The sequence below is a fragment of the Antedon mediterranea genome, chromosome 6 (assembly GCF_964355755.1).
Source record: "Antedon mediterranea chromosome 6, ecAntMedi1.1, whole genome shotgun sequence".
In the NCBI taxonomy this organism is placed as follows: Eukaryota; Metazoa; Echinodermata; class Crinoidea; order Comatulida; family Antedonidae; genus Antedon; species Antedon mediterranea.
The window spans coordinates 30,864,117-30,881,024 of NC_092675.1; the positions used below are offsets into that span (position 1 = coordinate 30,864,117).

Below are 16,908 nucleotides of genomic sequence, written 5' to 3' on the forward strand. Positions count from 1 at the left end.
ATGTCAGTAATTCTAATTCATTCAGTGACTTTAAATGTGGGCTAAAATAAATTTTATCAATTTATTATTATTATTTTTTAAATTATTTTATATTATAAGAAACAAATTTAAAATTACACTAACTCGCCAGCGGCCAAAACCTCCTCTCTAAATACAATGTTTTGGATCCATCCTGCAAAACACTTTTTCCCATTGGGGTCCTTTTGCAACCGTTTACAGTATATATTAGGCCTACTATGTAAGTACATATTGCAGTAAACACAAAAAATACAATAGTAAATAGGCCTACATAGTAAACATAAAACCAGTTTTATAGTTTTTTTTACATTTTCTTAGTTAATTGCCTACCGTATATGTTTTATTTATTTATTGATTTGGTTAGAAAAAAAGAAAATGTATAATAATTAATAGAAAGTTTTACATATTTTGATTTCATTATCATGCGGGTTATAAGAACTCAAATATTTCATTCAAATCATAAAATTAGTAATTCGCATTTCGCATTCCGGTTGGCTGATATACTTTTAATATTCATTGCCTTCCTCATGAATATTCATAAAGAAGGGACCACCACAAGAAGTGGACACAGTCTCTTGTTTCCTCTTCTTAGGTGGTGTGTTGTTGTTGTTGAAAGGTAAGTACATAGGCCTAGGGCCTAGTGCATTACTGTAATATTATAAATAATTTTTCAATTATGAACTTATTTTGTATTTGTTCATATACACTTGTATAACGTCATGTTAAGGTAGAGAGTGGATATTGAATAAGCTAGCTAACCGGCTCATGTTTTGGTAGGCTGCTGGTGTAATATCACTTTGTTGACATTCTTGCCTGGTGTGGGAACTGCAATGAGAGTGCATCTATTGACTATGGTGTCATGCATGCAGTACTACTACTGTAGGCCTAGTATGGAGGGATACACCCTCTTTTCCCACCAGGGTTCGGTCAAAATTGTTGTTGTGTCTAAGTCTAAAAACAACATATATACTTGCTAAGCATTAATGATTTTCAAACTGTCGTTTTCTAAATATTTTTTTTATTACAAAAAATTACAAACAATTTCCGATAAAATTGTAATATTTAATACACTAACAATTGTATTGCATTAAATGGTTTTCTTGAAGTTGATAATGTATTTAGTGGTTCATGTTGGTGTCATGGTGGTGTTTGTTTATTTAGTGGTTCATGTTGGTGTCATGGTGGTGTTTGTTTATTTAGTGGTTCATATGTTGGTGTCATGGTGGTGTTTGTTTATTTTAATAGTAGATATCAGTGTCGCGATGACCTATTAAATTCAACATTAATAACATCGTTAAAGTCGAGTCAAAATTGTAGGATACTGTGGATGCTGTAGAATCATTTATTAGTTTTTTTTTATCTGATACTTCTCAGAATACATTTATTTTTGTTATTTAGTATGCTCTATCTCTATGCATATTTATCTGAAAAAAGGATGAATGAATGAATAGTAAATATATTTGTTATTTGACCTAATTAACTTTACCCACCATTGTATTATGGATAAATTTAAGTATAATTAATTTTTTTTCTTTCACAATCGGCTCTCGCACACCAAAAATGGGTGTATCACAGAAGCAAAATTGAAATATAAATTCACACGCAATGCATGCTTGTATTTATAGCAGGTCGATTAAATGATCAGATTCAATTGTTTTTCACATTAAAAAAAAACTTTGTGATATGCCCAATATAGTATTTATTTATACATAAAATGCAGTTTTTTACCTTAGAATTAGATAAAAAGAATGTATAATATCTTTTAAGTGAACTATTAGCCAAGTGATTCATCATGAGGTGGGGCCTATACTATATAGCCGAATTAAGTATTTACTTAGAAAATAATGTCAGACCTCTAAGCTTTATTTATATTGCGGTGGCCTTATAATACAGAAATGTTTTTTTGAGTTAATTATGATTTATGAATTAAACACTGAATGAAAAAAATTGTTTGTTAGTAACGATGACTTGCAGAATTGGTTTACACAATGTTGACATTGGTATTGGATTTCAGAATGATTATATACAAGCTTTAGTTCCAAGGTTTGCACAATTCTGCCTATCATTGTGATTCTTTCATACAGTTTAATCAATCACTGACTTCAAGTGTACCTCAAAAGCTATTGTAACCTTGTCTAATCTACTGTGAAGCTTCTACAGTGTGTATGAATATTGCCATAGGCATACTTAGGCATATAGTATTCGGTTTCTTAGGACAATTTTATTAAATTCACTCTGCACTATTAGTACTTTCTCTTAAGAAAAAATTGACTTTCATTGGTGGATGAGGATTATTTGAGTGGCACTGCCCCTTTATTTTTTTATTCCAATATAATTATCCAAATCTGTATTATCTTAAGTTAATGCAAACAAATATAATCTGTTATTTTAATCAAATCAGAGTTGTCACTAGATGTTACCATTATCTATCTAGGTGATTACTGTCACTAGATGTTACCATTATCTATCTAGGTGATCACTAGATGTTACCATTATCTATCTAGGGGATTACTTATGAATACCGGTACTTTTAACGTTGGGAAATAAAATGTAGTGGATGGAAATAAAAAATAATGATATCAATTAATGGTAGTCATAAATTTATTTTTAACTATCAAATATTATCTTATCAACTTTTATTACTAGTGCAGTATAGCAATGCTAGAGTTAAATGTTTAGTAATTATCATTTTGAAAATTAAAAAACCTTTTATTTAGACGATTGAGGTATGTGTCTTAATGAGGATGAATTAATGAGTGAGGTTGATATTAAAGGATTTCCTAAAAAGCTTGATAGCTTTCCTGAAGAAAACAATAAAATGAATTCCAAATAACTGCGTCAGTTTAAGGTCAAGTACTACAGTACTTACAGACTACATGATTAATTATATCAATTAATAATTGTTGTGGGCTGCTTCATATATTATTAAAAAGAAAACAATTTGCTGAATCATTTGTGAAAATAAAAACAGAATAAAAAAAAATCACCAAGCTGTCTCATCATTGTAAATGTATACATTATACTGATATCTGATTGGATAATTTATAATTTAAAATGCTTGAAAGTAAAGCCAGTGTTATGATCCCTTTTGTTAAGACTTGTTTCTGCTCCGTAACTGCAAATAATTGATTTTTTTTGGTAATAATAATCAATTACTGTAGACTGTTAAAAGAGACTATTATTATATGCCTGGCTGCTCCCTATTGGTATAATGAACAACAACAACATTTTTATCACAAAGGGTTTTTTTTCATCACTAATTAGTTGTTGGTTCATTAGGTTATTAAGGTTTTTTTCTACATTAATACATTTTATGACAAACTGTATCGGTTTGTTTCAAATACAGTGACATCAGTATGTCTACAACTTGTTATTGAATTCTTATAATTAAATAATTCTATGGATTTCCTAAAAATAAAAGTACACTGAAAATAATATGTAAATGGATAAAGTTACTCAATAACTATAAGAATATATCAATACTGTTTTCAATTTCAAATAACTAATTATTAAACGAGTACTACCATTTCAACTAAATTTGTAAAAGATTTAAGACAAATCTGATGATGACATGATTTTATTGATGCAAATATTGTGTCTTGTGCATATTCTGACAAAGTCAAATAAAGTTTTGCTGGTTGCCTGTTAAAATATAAAACAAGTATACCTCTGTTAATTTATTAATTAATTCTGTGCTTAGTATTAATATCAATGACTAGTTTATTTGTGTGTATTAATTTGCTATCATAGCTAGCATAATCCCTAGCATATTTTAGGTCTTTACTCTTTCCTATGGCCAATTGGATATATTGAATTCTTCTTCAAAATCTGAAGTGTGCTGGTACGATAGCATAGAGGAAAATGGTGAATCGCGATGACATCACTAAACATTGGCAACAAAAGTAGTTCTCCATTGTTTTTGTGTGTGTTACTGTTAGTGTTACTATATGTAATATGATAATGCTTCATAAATTATCAGAGCAATGCTAGCTACAGGCCTACGCCCGAATATAAAAGCTTTAGTGTGATTTTTTTCCAATGTCTCTCATGTACTGATCTTTAGGGTACTGTATATATGCTGAATTTGTTGGTAGGGGATGTGAGAGATACCCCATCAACTCTATTTTTAGGCCGGGGTTCTCATCAAAGTCAAAGTCAAGTTTATTAATCTCAACCTAACCAAGAATAAATCTGTAGAGTAACATATACAACACTAACATCTATTATTTTGTTTTTATTGCTAGAGATGATTGTAACTATGAATAGGTTATTCAGTTTGTGTGTACTGGTGTCTCTTTGCCTCATAGTCCATTCACAAGAGGTAGAGTATGATTTGATTTATTTTGATACCATAGCTTAACACACACATATTAAATAAAAACATCAATCATTTGCATAGCACCATGGATAGCCCTTTCCATCCTGGGGAGTCTCCTCAAACATAAAAACAATTAACACCCCTGGCATAATTGATATTAAAAATATAAACTAAAACAAATTTAGATAAAAACATAAATAATTAAGTCATAAAAAAATGCACAAATAGTTTATAAACAATTTCTTTTTTCACGTGGCTATGCACATATCAATTGGGGCATAGCCGTGGTGCGTCATGAAAACGAAGCATTGACGTTCAATCTGATTTGCCGGTGCAGGACTGAACTGTGCCGGTACAGGTGTGAAAGACCCTTTACAGAGGTGAACCGAATGTCTAATAAGTTTTAAAAGGAAAACATAATCATCCATTAGCACTGTTCTTATGGCAATTTATAAAATGTACTTTTTTAGGATCCTTGTGGTACAACTCATGGTTGTTTCAGAGACCCCCAAGGCTGTTTCCCTTCATCAGAATGCACATATTATGTGTCTTGGACTAATAACACTGCTGATACATCACTTGTTGATTTTGAAGTGAGCGTTGCTGTTGGCTCTGGAGACATGTATGCTGCTATGGGACTTTCTCAGAATGATCAAATGGTATTTAATGTCACTTTGTAGATATAGATCTAATTTTGATCATGTTCTTGTCATAATTTCCAAGTAAAGAGACTCTGCTTTTCAGTCTTTTACTTGTTAAGATTGGTAATTTTAAGCAAAGCCCTTAAATACAATATTATTAGAAATAGCTTGACAAATAGAGGTTGATACTATACAGTAAGTGTAAAAAAAAAAGTAAGAAGAATTTATATAGTGCTATTGTGAAGTATAAATAATATTACTGTACTCATCTTGAGACGTGTTAAATCAAATGTTTTTCCTACGTTTCTAGCCAGAGAGTGACATCTATATGTGCAGATCAGATCAGACTATGGTTGGTTACTATCCCTCATCCAAAGGTATCACATCAGCTGATGAAAGGGAATTAGTAAGTGTTTGAATGCTACAACTTAGAAGTAAATTTTAAGGAGAGTGATGCCAGCCGAATATAAAAGAAATATATTGAAATTAAAAACAATTGTTTATTGTGATTATTGTAATATAATGTGTGGTGGTTTTACTCAACTGTATTAAAGACTCTACTCGCTTGATTTATTGAATATCACAGTTTATATCATATTCAATAATACATCGTTATAATACTCATTACGATACAATTATAAAGAAGCAGGAACAAAGTATAAGTGATGCTGTAAGTGAGGTGTGGCTGTAGATGTGCTTCTGAGGAAGTGTCAGTAAGGTGATGTGTCTTTGAAGAAGTGAAGAAGTATATATAAGGTGTGTGCTCCAAGAAGTGTCTGTGACAGTGTGAGGTGTGTTTGGGCTATTCTCTGTTTTACTTTATCTTTTTGATTTAGCTTTTCGCTTTTTTTTTTTTGTATCTCCATTGAGATCCAGCCACTGATACCCACAGCATTGTCATTATTTACTATACTATAGCCTTAATATATTGTTTTCAGAAAGGAATTTCTAACATGGTGGTTGACTCTATAGTAGACGGTGACCTTCACTGTACCTTCTCAAGAATGATTGATTTAACTGAAACTGATCCAGAGTTCTTTAGTCTTAATGATGACCTGTACGTCTTGGTAGCCTTTGGTGCATTAACAGGAGGAAGTAAATATTCTACATTTTATTTAATTTATTATTGGAATGAAATTAATTTATTGAGAAATATGGTACAATCCAGGAATTGAATTTGTAAACAATCAATGATTTACCAAATTGTGTAAATCAAATGAATTTACTGAGATTGTTGACAGAATGTTATGACGTACCAAAGAAAGTAAATATTATGAAAGTATTTCTTCTATTATAGGAATCTGAACAGAACGGAATCATTGAATCTCATCGTATAATTCATAAGATTATATTTTTAATTTCCTTTTTAATATTTCAGCCACCCCAGATTACCATACTGGAGCTGGAAGGTGGTTGACTGCTGAGCCAGTTGATTTGTTAGATGTCGGTCTCAAGCCTTCGGATGAAGTACGCTTTTAGTTATATTTCATTTTTTTTATTATTATCCGTTATTATTTTCTATTTATGGACAAACAACATTTTGAGAAAGCAAGTTTCAATTTTAAGCAAAGCCCTCCAACACAATATTATTACAAAACTCAACAAATAAAATTATAGCACCAATTTAAAAATAGAAATAATGCATTTTGCATCCACAAGAGAAGCTTCTCTGCCTTTTAAACGTTGTTGTACAGCCGACCTAATGTTTAAAAATTGCGTTAACCAATGGGAGCACTACACTTTCTTGCTTCATTTGCTGAATAAAACATAAATAGTTCATTCATAGAATTAAAAATTTAAAATCTACCTTTCTTTTTTTGAAGGATCCTTGTGATAAAACTCATGGTTGTTACAGAAACCCTGAGAATTGTTACCCTCCATCAGAATGCACATATTATGTGTCTTGGACTGGTAACACTGCTGATGCATCACTTGTTGATTTTGAAGTGAGCGTTGATGTCGGCTCTGGAGACATGTATGCTGCTATGGGACTTTCTCAGAATGATCAAATGGTATTTAATGTCACTTTATAGATATAGATCTAATTTTGATCATGTTCTTGTCATATTGGTAATTGGTAATTTTAAGCAAAGCCCTTAAAATACAATATTATTAGAAATAGCTTGACAAATAGATGTTGATACTATACAGTAAGTGTAAAAAAAAAGTAAGAAGAATTTATATACTGCTATTGTGAAGTATAAATAATATTACTGTACTCATCTTGAGACGTGTTAAATCAAATGTTTTTCTTACGTTTCTAGCCGGAGAGTGACATCTATATGTGCAGATCAGATCAGACTATGGTTGGTTACTATCCCTCATCCAAAAGCATCTCATCAGCTGATGAAAGGGAATTAGTAAGTGTTTGAATGCTTTGGGTTTTTAACAGTAATATCGAAAAACGCAATCTTGAATGGTGAAAGCCACAACTTAGTAAATTTTAAGGAGAGAGATGCCAGCCATTTATGAATGAAATATATTGAAAGTAAAAACAATCGTTTATTGTGATTATAGTAATTAATTAGTCGAGCAGTATGTCTATATAATCTCTATGGTATCATGTGCAACACCAAGTCATCATTCAATTATCTATAAAGTCACCAACAACATAGCATTGATTTTTAAGACGAACTATTGCCTTAATATTTTGTTTTCAGAAAGGAATATCTAACGAGGTGGTTGACCCTATAGTAGACGGTGACCTTCACTGTACCTTCTCAAGAATGATTGAATTAGATGAAGATGATCCAGAGTTCTTCAGTATGAATGATGACTTATATGTCTTGGTAGCCTTTGGTGAATTATCAGGAGGAAGTAAATATTATACATTTTTTTTCTATGCTCTATGTCGTGTTATTTTTCTGCTTAATGAATTATATTTTTATTAAGATTTTAACCAGCCTGTTAGTGACGATGGTTCACTGTTGGTTTGGAGTGAAAAAAAAAGAAAGAATTTGATTTAATTCATTATCCAAATTTTGCCGCAACCTGTCTATTCAGTTTGTAGAAATCAATGATTAATATTACTTTTTATTCTTGTGTGAAATCTAAACCGATATTATCAGGGTAGCTTGTTTAAATTAAATAAACTCTAAAGCTAGGGACATGAACGCCACCGCTACTCTAATTGATTGTGAGATGATTGATCTCCCTATTGACACAACATGTTAACTAGGCCAAGTAGAAAGTAAATATTATCAAAGGATTTATATTATTATAGGAATCTGATAAACAGAATCTAATCATCAATCTTAAGCTCTGTCCACACTATCAAAATAGTTTGACCAAAAAATGTGTGATATGCCTAAATATGGTAGGGATATGCTTAAATATGGTAGGGATATTACATCATCATATCCATTTTTTTGACACAGAGTTTGATAGTGTAGACAGAGCTTTACTAAAACTATGACTACAGTTTGATAAAATACATATTCCCTACTACTATAAATTATTAAAGATGATTATTTAATTAATGATATATTGTATAATTATTACAGCTACCCCAGACTACCATGGTGCTGGAAGGTTTTTGACCTCTGAACCAGTCGATTTGTTGGATACAAGTTCCGCACAAACCGATCTAAAGCTACCACGAGCTAAGAAAGCCCATGGTATGTTAACATTTAATACTAAGACCAGTAAGGGTAGCCATTAAAACAAACTTTTCTCTGTTTGTTTATTCCCTGCATTTTTGCTTTATTTTATCTATTTAACCACTTATTAATAAAGTATCTTTTAGGCAAGATACTTTACTTACGTTTGCCTCTCTCCACCCAGGTGTATAAATGGGTACCCAGTTAGAACAAGACACAACTTTGCGCTGATTACTAGCTGCATTGTGGGAGTATGTTTCCATGTTTGATCCAAAAAAATGAATGTTCAGCCTTAAGGGTTTCACAACATTAGGTGCTATATAAATACAGGATATTATTATTTTTATTATATTATCTTATAAAATAATCTTATGCAATTTGGAAAATAAATTGAAATTGAATTAATATATGTGATGCTTAGTGGAAACATTTTATAATTCATTATTGTTTGACTTTGTTAATTATTAGCATGCTTGATGGTGATTGGCTGGATGGGTTTGGCCAGTACCGGTATTTTGTTTGCTCGATACATGAAACCGTTCATGTCCGACCAAACTCTTTGTGGAAACAAAGTTTGGTTCAATGTAAGTTAATCAGTATTAAGCTCAAAAGTTCAAAGGTCATTATTAGTGTTAACATCGTTCTCACACTACAAGTGTTTACTTGTTTAACGTACCATTAATAACTCTATGGAACCAGATGAATTAATTTAATAATTCAAATAAACAAATATCAATCAATCATGCGGACGCATCAAAGAAATATACTCACAATAATTAAAGACAATTGATAAATTGCCTTTTTTGCCATTGTATCAATATAGTGCATTTTAATAGTAAAATTAAAATAAAACAATAAACAAACATGTTTGTTGTTTATTTCTTAGAGTCACAGGATCAATATGATTTCGGCATTGGTGTGTTTTGTGTCGGCTTTTATTGTCATTTTTGCAGTTAAAAAGGAATTTGTTGACTCTGAAATTGTAAGTTAAAACATTTTTCTATTTTTTTTAAATCCACAATTTGTTTTATAGTTTGTGGGCTCTGTGATTGTTTGTGTTTATAGGACTTTTTGTAAAAAAAAAAAATTATCTAATTGCCTATTTGCAACATTTGTTCTCTTATTATTTATATTTTATTCAATATATTATGTTCATCATGGTTGAATTTTTTTCAGAGAGAAATCTATGCTCATGGAATCATTGGTTGTATAGCTGTTGGATTGGGTGTAATCAACCCCATAATGGCCATATTCAGACCTCATCCTGGCACACCCAAGTAAGCAACAAATACTTTCATGTTATCTACACCAACTGAAGTTGGCTGCTACACAACAAACACAATATTATGATAAATAGCCCGACAAATAGATGTTGATACTATACTAGTTGAAGTTGGCTGCTACATAAAAAAAGGAATTGGGGCAAACCATTCCATCTTGAAAACAATTCTCTAAATTTATAACCAAGACAAATCAAGCATCCCATAGCTACTTATACTGCAGAATCCTGTTGCAATAATGGATTTTGAAAATCCCAAAGCAATACTAGTAAAGAAATCCTGTAGCAATACTAGTGGAAAATCCTGTAGCAAAACTAGTGGAGAATCCTGTAGCAATACTAATGGAAAATCCTGTAGCAATACTAATGGAAAATCCTGTAGCAATACTAGTGGAAAATCCTGTAGCAATACTAGTGGAAAATCCTGTAGCAATACTAGTGGAAAATCCTGTAGCAATACTAATGGAAAATCCTGTAGCAATACTAGTGGAAAATCCTGTAGCAAAACTAGTGGAGAATCCTGTAGTAATACTAATGGAAAATCCTGTAGCAATACTACTAGTGGAAAATCCTGTAGTAATACTAGTGGAAAATCCTGTAGTAATACTGGAAAATCCTGTAGCAATACTGGAAATCCTGTAGCAAAATTGGAAATTTCCAAAGCAATACTAGTTGAAATTCCCAAAGCAATACTAGTGGAAAATCCCAAAGCAATACTAGTGGAAAATCCCAAAGCAAACTGGAAAATCCCAAAACAATTCTGGAAAATCCTGTATCTTTACTGGAGAGGACAATCCTGTATATTTTTAACACGCTTGTGTCTATGTTTTGTATGTCAAATTAAACATTACATTGTTTATTACAGTCGTCCATTTTTCAACTATGCACACAGAACTGTTGGCATTCTCGGTTGGATGTCTGCAAGTAAGTTTATGATTATTTGTATTAATTGTATAATTTATGTTATATTTGACATTATGATGCCACATTATTGACTGTAGCCATTTCAAGATTGTAAACACTGTTTATTGCACTAAACAGTCAAGCATATCAAACATCTGCACATTCACTCAATATATTTCTTCAAAGGCAAATAAATAAGCAAAAAGCTAAAGTAAACCCTATACCTAGACCTATATCCTATTGGTAGGCCTATATCCTATATTGGTAGACCTATATCCTATATTGGTAGGCCTATATCCTATATTGGTAGACCTATATCCTATATTGGTAGGCCTATATCCTATATTGGTAGGCCTATATCCTATATTGGTAGGCCTATATCCTATATTGGTAGACCTATATCCTATATTGGTAGACCTATATCCTATATTGGTAGGCCTATATCCTATATTGGTAGGCCTATATCCTATATTGGTAGACCTATATCCTATTGGTAGGCCTATATCCTATATTGGTAGACCTATATCCTATATTGGTAGGCCTATATCCTATATTGGTAGACCTATATCCTATATTGGTAGGCCTATATCCTATATTGGTAGGCCTATATCCTATATTGGTAGGCCTATATCCTATATTGGTAGGCCTATATCCTATATTGGTAGACCTATATCCTATATTGGTAGGCCTATATCCTATATTGGTAGGCCTATATCCTATATTGGTAGGCCTATATCCTATAAAAAGTGGAAAAAAAAAAAAAAAGTGGAAGAATATAAATATCTAGGACAAACACTGAAAATGGAAGACACCACGAAGGAAGAAGTTCTGTTAAGAATAAAAGCAGGATGGATGAATTTTGGCAGACACAAACACATGTTGACTGACAAAAGTATACCAATGTCACTGAGAAAGAAATTATTTAACCAATGTGTGCTATCAAGTATGACATATGGTTCAGAGACATGGGCAATAACAAAGGAACTTGAACAGAAACTTACAACTACTCAAAGAGCAATGGAAAGGAAGATGATGAACTTATCGCTTCGAGACAGGGTAAATCATACAATCATAAGAAAAAAGACAGGTGTTACAGATATAATGGAGAAAGTAAGACAATCAAAATGGAGATGGGCTGGGCATGTGGCAAGATTTCAAGATAATAGATGGACATACAGATTAACAGAATGGCAACCAAGGGTAGGAAAAGAGGAAAAGAGGAAGACAAAAAAGAAGGTGGAGAGATGATCTAACAACATACATTGGAACGGCTGCATGGACTAGGACAGCAAGAATTAGACAGAAATGGAAATGTTATGAGGAGGGCTTCATTCAACAATGGATGAACTAATGCCTAGATAGATAGATAGATATCCTATATTGTTAGACCTATATTGTGTTACATTATTGTTGTTTTTCAGTGATTGCAATCATCCTGGCGTCTGATTTCTACTTTACTGCTGAATCCATCACTGATGTGAATGCCTTTTGGACAATCACTGTATTTCTTATAATTGGTCTTGTCATTATTATTTTGTTTGAAGTGTTTGAATGCACTGTTGCACAACAAGGTAAGTTTATTAGTTCATCAGTTGAATATGTTAAATTATTGGAGATAATCCATCATTTCTAGTGCCTAATGAAAAGATTCAGTGTGGAAATAATATTCATTTTATTTATTTATTGCGGTATAAAAACAAACAAAAAGCAGCAGAAGCTGAAAAAATTGTATTTACATGATATAAAAATAAATCTTCATCATTAACATGACTTTGTAATGTCATAACCACAGCTAGCAGATTCTGACCGCTCTGCATATGATAAGAAATTCAATCTTCATCATTACATGTGCAAGGCTGGAATCTCCAATATCAATAATAATCAATAAACTAATACTTATGTATGTATTACAAGATATAAAATGTTTGTAGTGTATTTCAATAATGCATTCATACTGTTTCACATATGTATTAAGCACTTTTCACCGGCCTTCCCTCTGTTGTAAGACATCCGGTCTGTATTGAGCACTTTTCACCGGCCTTCCATCTGCATTATCTCCAATTTACTTTTTCTTTCTTTTCTTGTGTAAAGCCCTTAGAAACATTTACATTAGGCACTATATTAATTAGACAACCATTATCATTAATATTTTTAGTTATTAAACCATAACTATTTGAACTATGCATTCTTTAATTAATAATGAATGAATAAATCAAATTGTTATACTTGTTGGTATTACAATTTGTGCCCCAAACTACAGTGCATACACACTACTGTAACATGACATAGATTGTACAAATGTATGTTGGTATTACAATTTGTGCCCCAAACTACAGTGCATACACACTACTGTAACATGACATAGATTGTACAAATCCCAAACTACAGTGCATACACTCTACTGTAACGTGACATAGATTGTGCCTCAAACTACAGTGCATACACTCTACTGTAACATGACATAGATTGTGCCTCAAACTACAGTGCATACACTCTACTGTAACATGACATAGATTGTGCCTCAAACTACAGTGCATACACTCTACTGTAACATGACATAGATTGTTCCTCAAACTACAGTGCATACACACTACTGTAACATGACATAGATTGTACAAATGTATGTCAACATTTAAGCTAGTTTAATGCCATTCTCCTCAATTCAATCATTTTTCAAATAAAAGTCTACAATTTTTGGTAATGCATGTTATTTCATAAATGTCTTTCCTTCATTGCATGCCACCAAAATGATTTTAACAATTTTGTTAAAATCATTTTTTTTCTTATGCTAGTGTGGCATATTTGTAACAGGAATCTTCCTATTTGACTGGTATGTATTTCTATTGCCAGTGATGTAACCCTCTGTGTGGGCTTAGAATCATATAAACTAGCTTTCTTGAAATTCTATAACAGTGTTGATATGCATGTTGGTTCAATGGTAGTGTTTGTTGTTTAGATTTGTGAACACATATCATATTTGCTATACTAGGGTGTGTTGATGACAATAGGTTTTCTCTAAAAGGAGTACAGGTACGTTTATATAAGGTCATTCTCAATAGATTGTTCGGCTCCTTTGTCCTAGATAGAATTTCATCAAGTGTTCTGGTTTTGTTTAAAAAATCTACATTTGAATCAGAAACTGTTTTCAAATGTGATGAAGGTTTTCTATTTGGTGTTCATGGTTTTCATTGTCGGCACTTTCATCATCTGTCGTCTCGGAGTCAATCATAAAGATTGAATTTGTTTAGACGTCTCATGAGTCTCTTTTTTTTTCTCGTTGCTGTAAATTATTTTACCGACTTTAGACTATGAGGAGCGTGAACAATTAATTGCGGATCTTCGGAAGAATAGAGAAAGTTGTAAGTGGCTTCACGGCTCTGTTGATTGGCTGAAAATTTTCTTCGTCTTTTCTACCATTTCTAAATAAATTCTTATGAATGAATGAATGAATGTGCTGCTTTCCACAGCATTCATTTGTGCAATATAAAATCAGAAATTTGCTTTCTGTACACTACATGTAATATCATACAGAAATCAACCATATTTAGTTCTTTCACTTACTACTGCAATAAAGTATTTACATACAGTAGTACAATATCTCTATGTTCATATAAACAAATCTAAAGAAGGGGTAAGGGTATATTGATTCCAGAAAAGATTACTTTGATATATTACTTTGACAGTACAGACACACTAGTGAAAATAGCTTGGATTTTGATAGATGAAACTAAGTCGGTTTGCAAAAGTATATGAATCGTTATTGATTTGTCAAACAATTCGATGTTCCATGTATTTTTGACTATTGTACAAGGTTAGTTTTGTGTTTTCCCAAACATTTGCATCAATATTAATTATATACATTATAGTTGATCAGATAAGGGAATCATAACAATATGTTTATAGTTGCCTCCTCACTGAAAATGAGCATAGGTTGGACAAATGTCACACATTATGTTGTTTTTTTAGATTCAGCTCCATCGGCAGACATTGCTTTGAGGCAACCAGGAGATCAAGTCTCAAATATCACAGTTCCACCAACTGCTCACCCAGTAAGTACCTAATTGTATGGTAACCCTGTTTAAGAATGTTATTATTTATTTTATTTAACTTATTCAAAATAATGAAAAGGAAGTCGTATTGAATGTTTTGATCATAACTGCCTCTCACTATTTGGAGTAAGTTGTATACTATTACACTTGGTGCATCTTGTGTTATTACAGCCCAGTAGTTTTCACTGACACTACAGAAATATAATGAAAAAGAGAAGTCTAGTCAAATATTTTCTTTCTTTCTAGACTATGTTAAATTGCTTTACCATGGTTCAATTTTAAGCCAGAAGTTTTCTGAGCTTTTATTCTACATGTTAAAAGTCACTATTTTATACCTGTTATTTTTCTTTGATTAAATATTTTGTTGTTTAATCTTTGCAGGCTGAAAGATGGAGGTCAATGATATTCAGCCTTGCTTTGCTGGACATCCTCGTCTGTACCATTGTCATGGTTGTATTCATTATACAAGTTGAAATCTGATCATATTCATTATTCTCATCACATTTTTTATTAATCATTATTGTGTTGAATAGCAACTTTTTAGAATGGTCTTAATTGATGTTTATAGGTAGCTTTTGTTTCAGAGACGTAGATGATGAAGATGACAATTTTATACAAACAAGCCTAGTATGCATTGCACTGTCTGTCATTCTTAAGCTCTGTCTACACTATCAAACTTTGTTTGTGATGTGCCCATATATGGACATGATGATGTCATATCACTACCATATTTAGGCACATCACACCTTTTTTTGTCAAAGTGGTTCATTCTTCATTGTCTAACATCCCAAATGAAATTTTCTATTAACTCTCATTAAAGCCTTATCTAAATTGATGGAGCCTCTCTATTTGACTGTTGTTTGTATTATTATAATGTTAGTTTCCTTGTAGATATAAGCAGTGGCGTAACAGCTATGAGTGCTTAGTGGCTAAACCCAGGGGCCTGTAGCTTATGAGCAGTGCCTAGAGGAAAAAACAGGCATTAAAGTATGTCAAAAAAGGTAAAAACGCCCGAGGCCTCCAGTGTTGGAGGGCCACTTAAGGTTCATAAACCAGGGGCCTCAGACCTCTGCGTTATGCCACTGGCTATAAGTCCACTTTTGCTGGGGATATATAATAGAGCATTTACTGGGTGTAAGGAATTAGCAATTTTACAGTAATATTTGATAATATGTAGCTGCACTTTGCACTGTAGATTATAGTTCTATTTTTATATATAAGTACACACCTTTGTATCAAAATTATATTTGTAAATTTTCTACTGTATTTAATGTGCAATCATTGCTGTGTGATGAAGAAAAGAAAATAAGTAAATTATGCGTGATGCGATAAGAGGTGAAAACTGGTTACTGTGTAAATACTCTCAGACACGGTAGTTATGTGGAGAATGTTACATTTCGTCACAAAGACAACTGAGTGAAAGTAAAGTATACACAACCATGTTGAATGTGTGGTGTTTTTAAATGTTACCAAATATATAATGATACAGTACTCTATCAAACTTTGTCATTTTATGCAGCCATATTTTATAAAGTGAATATCCAGCCTGTAATTAAAGGAATTAAAAAGGATTAAACTATCATTTTGTAATCACATACATTACCAATGAACATGTTAGTATGTCATTATGGGACCATGTTAATATTATTCTACTGCAGTTACATAACCTAAATTTGTTTAACAAGCTTTTTGAGGTCATCATACACAGCGACTGCTTCGACCTTCGACCTATAAATGAACTAATTTATAGTCCATGCTTCTACATTGAAACAATTTAAAATCTAAAAATAAAAAAGAATAGAATAATTTTGACTTGATCCCTAAATTTATTCTATTTCAAAACTCTTTAAATAATTTCATCTGGATTCTTTTGATTTAAACGTCTGATTTTTTTTTTTTGCTCACTCAACAGTGATTTTAGGTACCCTTACTAACTTCTTGTATTAACTTGTTTTAATTTATTGCTCTAACAATTTAGTTTTATTGAATATTTTCATTTGTTTGATTATCTTTACACTGACAATCATACTTAAAATAATAAAACCTTTGAAAATAGTTTGTAATACTGTATGTTTTATCGCACAATACATTTTAATAAGAT

General features: G+C 31.8%; 1 protein-coding gene across 1 annotated transcript; it reads left to right on the forward strand.

The window, feature by feature from the left end:
- Window positions 1-619: 619 nt before the first annotated feature.
- On the forward strand, window positions 620-16,867 carry LOC140051344 (ferric-chelate reductase 1-like). The gene is made up of 17 exons (XM_072096530.1): window positions 620-634; window positions 4,263-4,339; window positions 4,807-4,995; window positions 5,288-5,383; window positions 5,916-6,072; window positions 6,356-6,444; window positions 6,801-6,989; window positions 7,242-7,337; window positions 7,638-7,794; window positions 8,481-8,594; window positions 9,045-9,160; window positions 9,463-9,558; window positions 9,753-9,853; window positions 10,721-10,779; window positions 12,180-12,329; window positions 14,725-14,807; window positions 15,189-16,867. The coding sequence occupies exons 2-17, from the start codon at window positions 4,265-4,267 to the stop codon at window positions 15,285-15,287; spliced, it is 1,866 nt and encodes a 621-aa protein (XP_071952631.1). The 5' UTR covers window positions 620-634; window positions 4,263-4,264; the 3' UTR covers window positions 15,288-16,867.
- Window positions 16,868-16,908: the final 41 nt, after the last annotated feature.